Raw genomic sequence first — 15,891 nt, 5'->3', positions numbered from 1 at the left:
ACCTTACCACGATCTAAGTAACAGCATACAATTTTCAAGTACAGGCTATATTAGCCTAAAAATTGGGTCCTCAAATCTATAAATTATAGAGCTATTTATTAGAAGGTATGTTAAATATAACCATATAAGGTCTTTCTTTCTAGATCAAAATATATACACTTAATACTAGTAGTAAGTGATAAATATTCCCAAAAATTAAAAAAAAAAAATCATTCACTCTTCTAAATCCTCATAGCATTCTTTTTTGTATTCTTATTGAAAATTAACATTCTATCTTCAATTATATTATCTTTCTTCATCTTACCTCACCTACAAGTCTACGAACTCCTGAGGCAGTAGCGACTGTCTCTCCTCATTCATATATAAATAATATAGCATGGTGTTTCACTAGATACTCAATAAAAACATATAGTGAAAGAATGGATGACCACCATCAAAATAAATATAATAAATTAATATCAAATACTGGTACCATTTTCTATCACTCATTAGCAGCATAAGATACATATAGTCATGAAATTTCATGGGTCTCATTATAACAACAAAAATAGTTCTCTCCTCTGAATAATGACATCGTTGACTGTAAGGAAAGCAAATGAATAGCTCTTTTTCCAATTTACAAAGATAAAGCAGAAACAGGTAAAACTTCAGAAAAACGAATGCAATGAACTTTTATAAGAAAATCCCCTCATTTCTCAATTTATCAGGATTTATTTTAAATTCTGATCGAGCCTTAAAGGGAGTTGTTATTTTTTAATGAAGGTAAATAGTATTAATTAGTTTTTATATGATTTTTAAATATTTAGTCTATACATTTGAAAGAATTCTTATATATCCATGACAATAACATATTGGACTTATATTTGACAATACAATTTTCGTTATTTTCTATCAAAATATTTAGTGCAAAGTACAAAAAACTTTTAATCAAGTAAATTAATGGAAGAATGTAGAGCAGTTAATAATGTAAAATGAGAGATAGTATAAAAAAATCATATCTGTATGAAATTTATTTTTGGCCCATTCCAGAACAAGTACTTTCTCTTTTAAACAGTGAAATTTATTATTTAAGCTACTGATTTATTATCTAATACTTAGGGATTGTAGTTCATCTTGCATGTCATAATATTTATCTTTCCCAAACTGATTCCAAGAAAAGAATTTGAAAAGTGACTAAAACACTTCAATAAACATTTTGTTCATTGCCTTGTTCTTGATTCCCTATTTTTGTCTTTAGTCCCTCCTACCCCTACTCCTTTTCCTTGAGGAGCTTGCATCTTTGATTTTTCCTTTTCTATTAGCATTTTCCCTACTAACCACAACTTCCATGTGATCACAGTTGCCATTCTCTTGAGTTATCATGGTTAACTTCCTCAGAAAATAAATCTGTATTTTTTCTAATTCTTCACCTCCTCTTCAAATACTTGGCTAATCTCTAGCAACCTAATCTCATCATTATCTCGAAATTACCAATGTCCAATTAACTACTAAATCAAATGGACAATGATCTTATCTTACTCCTTATCTTTTTGTCTCCACTATAGCTGTAGATACTCAAAAAATGTCACTTCCTTAAATTCAGATCTAGTTTTTCTTCATCTTCTTTTACCTTGAGCACTGCTTTACACATAGTAGGGAGTTAATGAATAAATGAGAGTCACAGAATCACAGATTTTAATGGTAAGGACACCGAATACAAGACATACATAAAAGGAATTTCTACAATACATTAACAAATTGGCATCCAGACTATGCCTGAACATCTCGGAAGACTATAAACCCAACACCTCAAAAGGCAGCCCATAGCACTTTTGAATAGCTTTCATCCTTACAAAAAATTTTTTTTCACGATTCCAAGCCTATTTCAATTTATTGTTCCTACTTCTGCCATTCAGGGTCAAATAACAATTATCCCTCCTTCATGAAATGAATTGGCATTAATTACAAGCCGATCAGAAAAAAAGCTGATCAATTTTTCACTTGCTTAGTGATAATTGGATTCATCATAAAATGGAAAAAGAGCCAAGAGTAACTGCTATTGTATCTATGATCAATAACTTATAAGGGTACTGAAGGAAAAGTCATGTGGGAACCTTAGGGATAAGCAATTTTTTCATCTTATGTGATGTCATATCTGAGTAAAACATGCTAGGTTTCATCTGCCCCATGTGCTCAATTTTGAGTTACTATATTGAGAAAAGGAATGAGACACCATTCAAATCCTCTAATGAATATAAAACAAAGAATAATTCAAAGTTTTAAAGGTGAAATTTTAAAGACAAAGTACTCTAATAAGAAAGAAAAAACCATCTAAGGTAATACAATGATAATGAACTTTCCAAATTATGTTTTTTAAACATGTAAACATCAATCTAAATATAAAAGATAGAAATAAGAATAGGTAACAGAAAATGCAGACAAAACAGGTACATTTTATTATCAACAACATTAAAATCTAAGGCTTAGAGAAGAATGCTAATGATTGCTAAGGGAAAAATAATGGGCTTATTTTGGCTATATTGGGGCAAAAGGAACACTTCCCCCCCCCCCAAAAAAAAAAAAAATTCCACAAACATCCAACATGTATTCAGGGTAGATGAAACGGTGGTAAAATACAATAAAGAGATAGAATTACTAAATTCCTATTTTGCTTCTGTTTGGTGTTTTTTTCCCTAGCCAAAAAAAAAAAAAAAAAATCTACAGACTGGGAAGAAGAGATTAAACATGGATCAAACAGGATATGAAATCCAAAATAAAAGAGAAATTCATTATGTATCTCACTACTTTATTGCTGAGGTTCTCAAGATATCAAATTTACATAAATTAGATCTCAAGATTGTTGTGTATTTTAAAATTATGAAAAATCAAGGAGAATGAAGGATTTACCATAAAGGTATCAAAAAGGGGAAATGTATAAATCATAGGCCAGTGAGAAAAAATCCAATTTTTGGCAAAAATTCTAAAAGAATATCCTTACAGGGCTAATTATAAGCATTTAGAAAGAGAACCTCTGATTACTAAACAAGGGTATAGCTTCATGAACTACAGATCTTTCTAAAATAACCCTATTTACATTTTTGACAGGGCAGATTGATTTATCTGGGAATGCTTTCCATTTTAATATTCCATTTGAAAAAAAAATCCCTCATTCCATCATCATTATATGAAGAGATATGAATTTAAAAGTGATTAAGGGATTAGAACTAAAAAGTAATCATTAATGAGTTAATGTAAACTTGGAATAATGCAAAGATTCAAAGGAAATAACTTTGGTTCTGTTCAGTTCAATATTCTATGGATGACATTACATTGACATGCTTAGAAAAATCTGAGACAGCATTTTTCATTAGTGTCTACACAGTGTCATGGAATCTAAAAATAGACACCCAGGGGGATCTCTGAAGATCTACAGGAATATATAGAAAACGATCTAAAAGGTTAAAAAAGCATGGTTGCACATTAATCCATAATCTTGGTGAGAGTATTTATAACAATTCACAGATATATTAAATATTTTAAATCAATAATGCAAAGCATAGTTAACAAATTAGGTGACAAAACCAGTATTCAATAAATCTTTACGAGAAGGCTATGTATACCAAGTCTATTCTAGCATTCAATGAATCAATTATATAACCATAGGAAGTTAGGCAAGGGTTGTTGTGAAAGATAAGATTTTTTTAGTTTTATGGGTCAATTCAGGAGCCTCGGAAACTTAATATGCTTTTACATCTATAATCAAAATTTCATGTTGTCTAAATGAAAATTATTATGTTCCTATGATCAGAACACATCAGAATTATTATGTTCAGTTCTAAAAATCAGAACTTACGAAACAAACTTGTAATGGGCCAGAACTCTGGAGAAATATACTTGAGGCAAGGATTCTTAAAACAAGATGTTAACTCAGTGAAATTGATAAGACAATGGTTATCTAGTTTAGCATGGTGATTAATAGTTCTCTAGTTGCGTATGATTGATTTAATCTTTAATCAACAAATAATGGTTCCCTAGTGATATAATGATTGGCATATACTCAGTATGATGAATGGATTTAATTGTAATAAAGTATTTAAGAGGTTAGAGTCAGACCTAGAGCAGGACTTGAAGACATAGACCCTCGTGGTGGCTGGCCTGGCCCCCTTCACTTCTCCACTGAGACCAAAGCCCATCTGAAGGTCCCCTAGAAAGCTAGCCTGGCCCCAAGCAAAGGAGACAGACTGAGAAAAAGATAATAAAGACTTTGGACTTTGTTGCTGACTATTCTTGTGGTGATTATTCTCCTGAAACCAAGACCCATTTGGAAGACCTCAAGAAAGTGAACCAGAACATTACATTTTGGTGCCCAATGTGGATTAAAGACCAACGCAATTGTAAGCCCAGTGGAGAAATCCCTGTGAGATCCTGTAACCTGAAAATAGGGTAAGTACAAAAATAGACAAGCAGGAAACTTTGGTAACGGCTAAACTAGTTACTTTCATTTCTCAGATGAAATGGGGCAAAAACTCAGAAAAGACCCTTCCCCATGCCAAGGGAAGTGTATAGAAAGCATAGTTAAGCTAATAAAGAAGCACGGTTTGATTGTAAGTTGGAATCAGATCACTGAACTCTTAACAACATTATAGTACACATCTCCTTGGTTCTCTAAGGAAGAAAGATTAGAGCTAGATAAGTGGAAACTAATGGGAGAGCAACTAATTGCATATTAAAATGATAATGGTCCTGATTCAATTCCTGAAGAAACATTCTATATATACAACATAATACAATTGGCTTTAAGGAATTAGTTAAGTATTAGAATAAGGAAAAAAAAAGAGCAGGAGGGGGATAGTTTTGACAAAATAGTTGAAAAGCATGAAGAATTTGACAAGAAAGGAGTTAAGTATAGTACTGATGAAATTAAAAAGAGGGATGGTACTGACAAAATAGGTGAAAAGCATGAAGAGTTAGACAAGAAAGGAGTTAAGTACAGTGCTGATCAAATTAAGGAATGTGGTGCTTCATAGCTGGAGACATTAGGGCATTCCCCATCTCCCTCAATTTCCCCTTTGTGAGTAAAGGGAGGAGGAAGGGGAGAGGGGGAAGGGCAGTGACACAATCAGCACCACCCATGCAGTGGCTTTATCCACCCCCCTATGACACGCTTAGAAAAGGCACTAATTAAATCTAAAAAAGAAAGACAGGATATATCTGATTTAAGAATAAAAGCATACCTTGTGGTTGAAGAATTTGATTCTTCAGGAAGATACACTCCTTTTTATCTGGAAATTATCAAAGATCTGAAAAAGGCTGGCACTCTTTATGGGTCTACATTGTCTTATGTTAAGAAGGTATTAGAGAATCTGGCTTTTGAAATTTTAACCTCTAGTGATTGGAAATCTATAGCAAGGACATGTTTAGAACCTGGACAAAACTTATTGTGGCTTTTGGAGTATAGTGAACTATGTAGAATACAAGACCAAATAAATAGGCAAAATTAGAGATAATATGCCAATCATCTTTGATCAACTAGCAGATATAGGTCATTATGAAGACACTTTAGTGCAGATTAATTACCCATTGATAACAAATGAGCAAATTGCTGCTGCTTCTATCAAAGCATGGGGCTCCCTCTCAGGAAGACAAGATAGAGGGAAAGCATTCACGAAAATACAGCAAGGTGAGATCAGGAGGGGGACAGGCCAGTCACCACAAGGGTCTCTGTCTTCAAGTCTCTTTGAGTCCTCTAGACTCTGACTTTTTAAAAACTCTATTACAATAAAACTGATTCATCACACTGAGTATGAGTCAATCATTATATCACGAGAACCATTATTTGTGGATTAAAGATTAAATCAATCATATTTAACTAGATAACTATTAATCACCATGCTAAACTAGATAACCATTGTATTATCAATTCTGATAATACTGAGTTTTTACACCTTGTAAAATTACTTGTTTCAAGTACACTTGGCCATCTATAGAAACTAAAACTGAAGTACATCCAGAGAAAGACTTAAATTAGGATAGAGAAGAGAGCAGAATGAACTAGGAAACTATCCCTGGAAGAAGCAAAGTCATAGGAGATGATGGCAAATGATAGCTATTTGTTTTCAGCATGGGGGGGGGGGGGGGGGGGGGGGGGGGAGGGAAGGGAGGAGTGCTGCCATGCATGTGTTTGTCTATCTGTCTGTCTGGGTTTTTTTGATTGGGGTTAAGTGACTTGCCCAGGGTCACACAGCCAAGACGTGTTAAATGTCTGAGACCAGATCTGAACTCGGGTCCTCCTGACTTCAGGATTGGTGCTCTATCCACTATACCAACTAGCTGCCCCCAACAGCTATTTGTTAATGCTCTCCAAAAATCATTCTCCTAAAGAAAAGTAAGTAGAAGCTGTGAATATATAAGAATAAAAGGAAAAATCGCTTCCTTGAAAGATAGTGGGTTGTCTCTTACTTGATATTATTATTATTAAAAATAATAATAGCTTTTTTATTTTTTAAAATACATGCAAAGATAATTTTCAAATTTCACCTTTATAAAACTGTGGTTTCTGAAATTTTTTCCCTATCTCCTCTATAATCCAATATAAGTTAAACATGTACAATTCTTCTAAACATATTTCCACATTCATCACTATCACTTGCTACTCTTAAGCAAATGATTAATTTTTAAATGTCAGAATTCTCTGAGTTAGTTTATATTCCATGACTCTGCATAAACTGTAGTAAAACCCAGTCTACATAAACAGAAAAAAGTTTGTCTCTTTCAAGGAAATATCCAGTCCATACCATTAGGGAAACAATTACAAAAAACAGGTTAAGTATAATAAACATCAATGCCACAACCTTTAATAAATAAACTAGACAATCAAGAGATAATGGCATAAAGAAAAATATTGTCATGTTTTTTCTTTTTAATTATCCAGTGGGGAGGGAAGGCGAGCTAAAGGAGAAAGTTTGTTAGTATGAATTAAACTCAAGAAATATCACAAGGACAATAAGTTACTAAAATTGTTAACCTCTTACCTGAAATACCAGGACTTGAAGGATTAGATAAGGGCTTGGTACCTTCCAGTGACTGTTCTACTCCTTTAGAAAGGGATCCATCCACAAGTATATCAGCTTCATCAATGTCATCACAAGTCCCTCCAATTTGGAGGAAATGAAGCTCTCCCCCTATAATATGGTGAAAACTCATTAACAGAGACAGTTGATCACATTAGAATGTTCATTGAAAAAAATGCTGAATAAAATTAAATATTTCATTAGAATATTTATAATGACAAATTAGCAAGAAATACAATACATGTCAAAGTTTTTCAAACAAATTCCAAGCAATTTATTTTATTTTACTTAAATTTGGATAGTTTGGTTATTTATTAGGCCATTAATTAGTTAGAGATATCTTCATTTTATATTTAAGTGCCAAAGCTATACAGAAAAATTGGAAACCTAGATCTTAACTCCAAAACTATAATTTACTCCAATATATCATCAATTAGTGTGAAAACATACAAGACATTAATGTTGCATTTTGAAAAATTGCATTTCAAAAATCAGCCAGCCAATAAGTATTGATTAAAAGGACCTACTGTGCCAGGCACTATAAAGTGCAAAAAAAAAAAAAAAAAAAAAAAAAGACAAATCCCTATATAGTGAACTTAATTTATTTTAACAAATCATTAAAAGACTAGGCATAAACAACTCTGAGGTACACTTCATACCTCTTAGATTGGCTAAAATGACAGGAAGAGATAATGATAAATGTAGGAGGATTTGAGGGAAAATTAGGACACTAATGCATTGTTGGGGAAGTTGTGAAATGATTCAAGCGTTGTGCACAGCAATTTTCAACTATGCCCAAAGGGTTATCAAACTGTGCATACCCTTTGATCCAGCAGTGCAACTACTGGGTCTACATTCCAAAGAAATCACGAAAGAAGAAAAAGTGCAAAACTGTAGCAGCTCTTTTTATGGTGGCAAAAAATTGGAAAATGAGTAGATGCCCATCAATTGGAGAATGGTTGGATAAGTTATGGCATATGGAGATAATGGAATATTATTGTTCTAGCAAAAAAATGATGAACAAGCTAATTTTAGAAAGACTTGAAAGATTTTCATGATCTGATGCTGAGTGAAAAAAGCAGAACCAATACATTGTTCATAATAACAGCAGGATTGTGCAATAATCAACTATGATAGGTTTGATTCTTCTCATCAGTTAAGTAATTCAAGGCAACGCCAATAAACTTTGAATGAAAAATGCCATCAGAATTCAGAGACAGAAAAATAGAAAGTGAATGTAAATCAACAAATGCTATGTTCATTTTGTTTTTCTTTTTCTTCTATTTTATTCTTCTCTTGTGGTTTTTCCTTTTGTTCTGATTTTTTTCTCCCAATATGATTGATAAGGAAATATGTAATAAAATAAAGAACATACATATATAACAAAGAAAAATGTTTTTTGGATTTTTTTTTAGAACATGTGTAACTGAGGAAAATAAATTTTTGGTTTTTTTTTTAAAAGGCTAAGCATAGTAGTCTGATTTTGTGTTAATTTTTTTTTTTTTTTTTTTTTACAATTTTCATTGATACCTAAATTTTACCAGTCTCCAAAGGAATACCATCAAAATAAAATTAAAAATAAGATTCGATGAATCAAAAAAATAAAGTTGTACTTAGTGGATCAAATTAAATATTTGTAAAGGGCCTGGCACACATTAGGTGCCCTAAAACTCCCTTCCCACTGACATATTTTTAATTTCCTTAAGACCAGAAATTACACTTAGTAAAAGTGTAATTGCTGAATCTTTTTACTCAACATCAAGACAAGGGGTTAGTGAATAACTGAATTCTCTATGAATATACACTCTATTCTGCAATTAAAATTCGAGTCCAGAATTGTTATAATACATTAAACATAAATAATTTTGTTAAATTCTGTTTTCTTCTAGTAAAAATATTTTGCCATAAATTCCAAGTATTTAGTCATACCACAGCAATTTACAGCTAAAATTAGATACTTAAAACAGTGTGAAATAGATAATCAATTATAGGTAGCAAATGGACTTTATAGACTAAAATTCCTTCAACTAATCATTGCATACAAATATGGTACATAAATATTTACAAAAAGCTTTCTTTGAAACCCTCTAAAGTAAATCATGAAATAAAACAACATGAGCTGGAGCCTATTTTTAAAGCTCCTAAAAAACCAGTCCTTGAAAAAGTCAGATCCCTAAATCCCATTCCACTCTCTTGAATGACTGATAAAAACACATTACTTATACACATTTAAAATTATTCTACAAAAATAAATTGCTATAAAAAATTCAAGTACCCCTAAAAAAAGACAAAAAAACTACTGATTCTCTGGAGAGGTTTTATAAGAGCTCAGATTAACTTATTTTAAAAAAGAATCAGTTCAAGAAGGACACTCTTAAATTTTCTCAAGACTGACAATTGATGTTGACCAAAGGACAAGAAATTAGAGAAAGTTCCCTCTTTTAAATTCATTCTGTAACTGAAAATTGTAATAAAGTCTTATTTGAATGATAACTTGTAGTCCTCTCCTGAAATATTATATGTATTTTAAGGGAAGATAGACATGATCACATACCACTTTGCCTAACCATTTCAAAATGTAGCTACAATGGGCAAAAAATATGTATCTTTCTTTGAAAATTAAAAGTTTATTTTTTTTTAGCTTCCTAACAGTTAATTTCTTTAAATCTTTAAATTTAAATTAGATACAACTAATGGAAAAATCACCATTATGAGACAGTATTTGCAGCAAGCCTTACAAAAGAATCTATACTATTCCAAGCTATAGAAATATCCCATATTTTAAAATTTAATTTATCCATCTTTAATGCAACTTTAATAGCATGTGATCCAATTAATTTCTTTGAATATTTAAAAAAATATGTTTAGGGTACTTAACAAAAGCTTAGAAGCAAACATTGCGATTATCCTAAATTTAGAAAAAGGTAAAGATATAAATTGTCAACACTAGATTTGGTTCAATGGATTCTTTCCACGCTAAGAGTACCGTAAGTCATACAAAATACAATTTTCCATAGTCATTGAAAAATATTCAATAAATAAACACCATGTATTAACTAAAAGTTTAAATTTTTTTAAATCCATTTAAAACAACTCTCTAATGATTTTATTTTAAAAAATTAATTTTAAAGACAGACATCAACTCTCAATAACATAATAATAATTTTGATATAAACAATCTTTTAATTTAAAACTTCATTCTCAATTAATTTGAAACAGCCCATATAAACTCATCAGAAATGCTAAATCTCAACTGATTTCAATTGTGTCTTCTTGACTTGCACATCGTTTGACAAAACTGATAGCGATTTAAAAAGCTGTAAGATGGAAAGCAAAAGAGAACAAAAGAGGAAAAAATAAGGAACATGGATAATCCCTAAGTTGGATATTCATTTCTTGAATAATTAAAAAAAACTAACATTTTATAAGAAAGAATAAAGATGGAAGCAAATAAACTATATCATATTACCATCAATGACTGACTGAAGTGGCATAAGAAATATTGTTAAGAACAATTATGACTGAAAATGAGGTAAGCCAATAATGAATTGAGAATAAGGTAAGAGACAAAGGAATTCCTTTGTTATGATAAAAAGATACTCTGAGGAAGAACTTAAGAATTATACAGAATGAAAGAAAAGGATGAGAAATCTATATCAAATGCAAGAAATCAGCACTAGTTCATTGAAGCAGAAATATTTAAATAAAATGCAAAAACACATAAGCCACAATCTCCACCCCTCAAAAAAAAAAAAAAAAAAGATTCTATACTGCTATATAGGACATTAAAAAACTAACTGATCCAAATGAGAAAACATTTGTGGGAAAAAGTAAGCATTAATAACATCATTAATTAATAGGCATTATTATTAATGTAGGCATTAACAACAACATTAATACGATCTAATGACATTACCCATGGAAACACAAAAAGAGAACATATCTATCAATGTACTTTAAATTGTGGCCTTAAATCTCTATAAAAAAAGTAAATTATGAGGGAAAAAATCCACCAAAACAACTTACCTTTAGTGCATGCACACAGCCTGTCTGTGCCTGAACAGTATATGACAGAAACGAACATGTCTTGTTCCTCAGTGCCCTCCTTTTTAGGAGGCTCCACTTTGGCCAAAATTTCAAAGTTTGAAAGATCTATTATTTTTACATATCCTCCCTGAGTAGTTATTACCAAGTGTCCCAGAGTAGAAATATCAGATTTTTTTTCTCTCTCATTGCCATTCTTTGAGGTTAGCTGCATTTCTTCTACAGGCTCCTCACAATCATCCTCTCGATTATCCAGTATATCTGGTGGAAGCAGTATGAGCGAGGTAATTGTGTCCTGGGGATCTTTGATATGCTGGATTTTTATTGGCTCCTCCTCTAAAGTCACTATCCGAGTGGCATAGTTCATTTTATAAAGCACTAAATATCCACCACTAACACTTCTTTGTTCTGGCTGAATTATTAAAGGAGTTTGTACATCTGCTGGTGATTCATGTTGGATTACACTGATATTTGTGCCATTCACCACTGTAAGATTAGATTCCAGCTCACCTTTCCTTCTGTTACATAGTGCTGAGTTTAATTTATTTAAATTATTCAAGGCCTCTACTTGATTTATTGCACTCAGGGATTCAACAGGGCATGTCCTCAGGCCCACTAACAAATGAACTCCGTCTGCACAAGGAGTGATAGAGTCTACACAAAGGTTCTCCTCCTCTGCAAACTTTGGCAGCCGCAAGCACTGAACCAAAGTCCCGGGCTTGGGAAACATAGAGTTCCACTTGTCAGAGTCTGGAGAGGTAAGGTTGGCTGCCGCATCTGCAAATTGCTGAATGTAAGTCACAGGAGGATCCTGCAATAGCAATTGCTCCTGACTATCCAGCTCCATTTCAATAATCTGAGGAACTGTAAAACCATCATCATGTAAACTTTTACTCATAATATTGTTCATCTGTGAAAATATTTTTCCTGCTTTTTCATCAGATTCTTTAATGCTATAGAGTAGCAAAATAGGTAAAGTCCTCCTTACCAGAGGAGAATTTAGTTCGGAATTGTTGCAGGATTCATTATCTGTTGACCCTTGTTCTGATATATTTTCACCCTGAGTCCTGCTTACACCATCCAGTGACCTGTGAGAATTACTACTAATGGGAGAGGTAGCAGGAGATTTATATGTCAATAATCCTCCAGCTAATAAACAAGGAAAGGGAATGTTATGTTGTTCCAGGTGCTTTTCTTTTGTCTTTTCACTCTTACAATTAGCTACACAGGGATTTGCCCCAAGTTCTTCAAGATCCTTAACAGTATCTTCAAGAACATTTGCCACAATCTCCCACTGAAGTTTCTCTGGCTGTTGGAGAATGCTGAGAGCTGTTATATCAAGGCTTACTTCCATGGCTTCCTTCTGTGACGTATGCCCTTTAAAAATGAAAAGAATGTGTTACATATATTGCTTTGGAATAAAGGCAAAAATTACTGGGTTTTTTTTTTGTTTTGTTTTTAATAATTTCCCTTTCTATACAACTATTTGGTAAGCAAGTGATTACATCAGAGATAATTTAAAATGTCTAAAATAAAACATTCAGACTAGATTTATCTTGAAATCTAAAAATAACTTTCATATCATATTTCTTTGAACTCCTTTTCCACTTGTAGCATACCATCCTAGATCATTACTTAAGAGATGGAGTAGTTTTAATAAAAAGATGAAAACAATAAAATGTTAAAGGCTACATTAAGTACTTTAAATATTCCTTCTCTAAATATAATTCCAAATAGTTACTATTATCCTATACACAAGCTATCAATGACAAATTTCTCATCACACACCGATTTAACACTAATGAAATATAACAGGATTTTAAATTATTTGTTATGTCAGTTACGTATTTCAGGAACTTAAGTAACTCTACTCTTGCACCAAGGGAAGCACCATTAAAAAAAAAAAAAACAACTTTAAAACATAACTGTCTCCTCACTGGTTTATAGATCCATCAGATTGGAAAAGACAATGTACAAGTCATTTGAAAACTGAGAAAACAGGCTTCTTTGCAAATAATGCGGCCTTCATTCAGTAAATTTTGAATGCTATCAATAGCCATCATTTATGTACCTCGCTAAAATTAGTAGTTCTCCATTACTCAAAATCTTGCAGTAGATTTCTATCACCTAACAAATTCTGACCCTGATTTATTAAAACCATCAAATCCACTTCCTCATATATAATTCACCACTACTTTTACATAAAAGTCATTTAAAACTTCTGCTCTCATCACAATCCTTGGAAATGTTTGCAAAATAGCCTCTTAAATCAATTACTCCTCAAAACTTCTTGCATTGTCCTAATAATACGTAAGATTCTTCAAATCAGGGGAAATTTTTCAATTTTATACATGTATCTCTAATGCCTGGAAGAATGCTTGACAGAGTAGATATTTAATAAATGCTTATTAACTCCTAAAGGCATTCCTTCTTCAAATAGCTTCCTTATGACAATGAAAGTAGTATTTAGATATATACCAAAATAAGTAGTCCCTTGGTGTTTTCTGTTTAATTTCAGACTTCTCTTATATTTGGATATGACATGTTTTGATTTAGTCTGCTTACAACTTATTGAAGATGATTTAAAGATTTGATAGGAAATATCACTTTATAACATATAACATATAATACATACTGATGTTAAATAAACATTCACTTAAGTCATATAACATGAAGTTATGAAGGAAATAAGGGGAAAAGTAACATGGTTTGCAGATTACAAAGAAATATTAATATTATACAAAATGCATCAGTCATTATGTAAAGAAATTTTGTAGATAGGTATATATATCAATGTATGAAATAACAGGATTAGATAATAAACTTTGTTGCAAATAACTTACCTAAGAAAAAATACAATGTATATCAGCAATACTATAGACATTTTCAAATAAGTAACATTAAAAGTTAATATAAGGATTTTTGCTATTAATCAAATAACAGAATTTGTAAATATTTTGCAAGCTGAAAAAAAATGGATTTCTTAAAAGAAGACAAAGGTTAAAATGGTAGAGAATACAAAAATCAAAGAATCTACAGGTGGAAAGAACCTTAGAGATCCAACTTCCATATAATGTAGAGCTTCATTTTATGTCATATGTAATAAATGATTCCACCTATCTAAAATGCCTATTTACTGATGTCAAAAAAATGAGAAAGAATTCCAACATCCCAACAAAATACATTAATTAATTCTAGCCTTTTAAAATTTCAAGATTTAGCATCTCTTTCGATCACATGCTCAAAACATTATCTAGCTAAGCCAAGAAGCAAACAAATTTGGGCACCATCCATTACACCAAATCTTGGCAACCCCTAACCTTGAGCCCAAGAACTCACTAAATATCAGGGGTCCCCTCCTGTAAATCTAAATTCTAGCCATATCCAACCCTAAAACTGCTTGTGCCTGCAATGAAATCCCTTACACTCTCTTCTCGGTAGGAACCAATAATACAGATGCAGAAAAAGTTCTTATTAACAAAGTCTTTGGTCCTGTATTCAATGTCAGAAAAAGATACATTTTATTAATCAAAATAACACTCAATATGTATTGATATAAGAGCCTTTTCTTTTTAGCATTCCTGCAAAGTCAAAATTCACTAATAAGACCACAAGATCCTATCTGTTTTGACACTGCAAACTATAACTGACCAACTGCTTAAATTTTTTCTTACAAAATAAGCTACCTGAAAACAGGCTATCAATCTCATATTTGTCTTCCCAATGACTGACCCAACAGAGTAAATATAACAGCTAGTATTTATTTAGCACCTAGGTGCCAAGCACAATGCTAAAGTGCCATACAAATATTAACTCATTTGATCTCATTTGAAAAGTACTGAATAAATGCTTCTTCATTTATTCATTCTCAGCAAAGAGTATATGTATAATTTATTATTTTATTTTGATGATTAATTTAGCACTGGAAGGATTTTTAGCCTCAACACCTCATTTTTCAAATGAAGATACTAAAGACCAGAGATGATTAAAAAAAAAAAAAAAAAAAAAAAACCTTGCTCAAGATTAGTCAAGTAATAGGTATCAACCATCCCAAACTGGTGAAGTGAAATTAATTTTTTTTCCTTCATAATCCCGACTACCAAATAGTGCACCTTAGCCAAAAGAAGTACAAGCTTTGCTGAATATACCCATAAAAGCTAGGGGGGCAATTAATGGGCAAACAAAACAAAACAAAAAACTATTAAAATATTTCCAAAAGAGAAGCAATCACCTGAATCTTATTTCAGGTTTTTTAAATATCCATTCACACTGTCATCCATTCTACACCTCTGCCCCTAAAACAAAAAATAAATAAAACTATGACCCTCTGAGAGAAATCAGTGCTTATATTACCCATAACCTATATGATTTCATGCAACATGAGAAATCTCTGTTGTGCAAACTTTCTCCCCTAACAGAAAGTGTAACCTAAGATCTAGTACAAAATAGCTAGAAATTTGCTTGAGAAGCAGGTGAAATGACACAGCTCAGGTCAAGCAGCAAATCAGTGTCAGGTATGAGATTGAACTCAGATTTTTATGGTTTTAAATCGAGAACATTATCCCATTTTGCAGGGCTTCCTCTACAAAAAGATGTTACAGTTTAAAAACATTTTACTCCAAATTTTTTTAAAAAATAAAATATCCATGATCAAATCTTGGTACCTCATATAAATAAAAAAATTAAGTTATTCTATGATTGTTAACTTTTTATTTTCAGATTCTTAAAAACACATATGTAACATTCATTTGTCAATAACTACGTGGGATCAAACAGATATCTTCCTTCTCCCTTGGAA

The 15,891-nt window shown here is 31.8% G+C and overlaps 1 protein-coding gene across 1 annotated transcript in view; it reads right to left on the bottom strand.

Annotated features, from left to right (window-relative positions):
* Nucleotides 1-15,891, bottom strand: part of BIRC6 (baculoviral IAP repeat containing 6) — a 300,333-nt gene that overhangs the window by 191,429 nt on the left and 93,013 nt on the right. The window contains exons 10-11 of the mRNA XM_051976128.1: nt 11,076-12,470; nt 7,011-7,160 (exon numbers count right to left, since the gene is read on the bottom strand). Of these exons, the coding sequence (XP_051832088.1) occupies nt 7,011-7,160; nt 11,076-12,470 (1,545 nt within the window). The remainder of the gene's footprint in view (nt 1-7,010; nt 7,161-11,075; nt 12,471-15,891) is intronic.

The sequence above is a fragment of the Antechinus flavipes genome, chromosome 2 (assembly GCF_016432865.1).
Source record: "Antechinus flavipes isolate AdamAnt ecotype Samford, QLD, Australia chromosome 2, AdamAnt_v2, whole genome shotgun sequence".
Classification (NCBI taxonomy): domain Eukaryota; kingdom Metazoa; phylum Chordata; class Mammalia; order Dasyuromorphia; family Dasyuridae; genus Antechinus; species Antechinus flavipes.
This window is presented reverse-complemented; position numbering and strand designations above follow the sequence as displayed.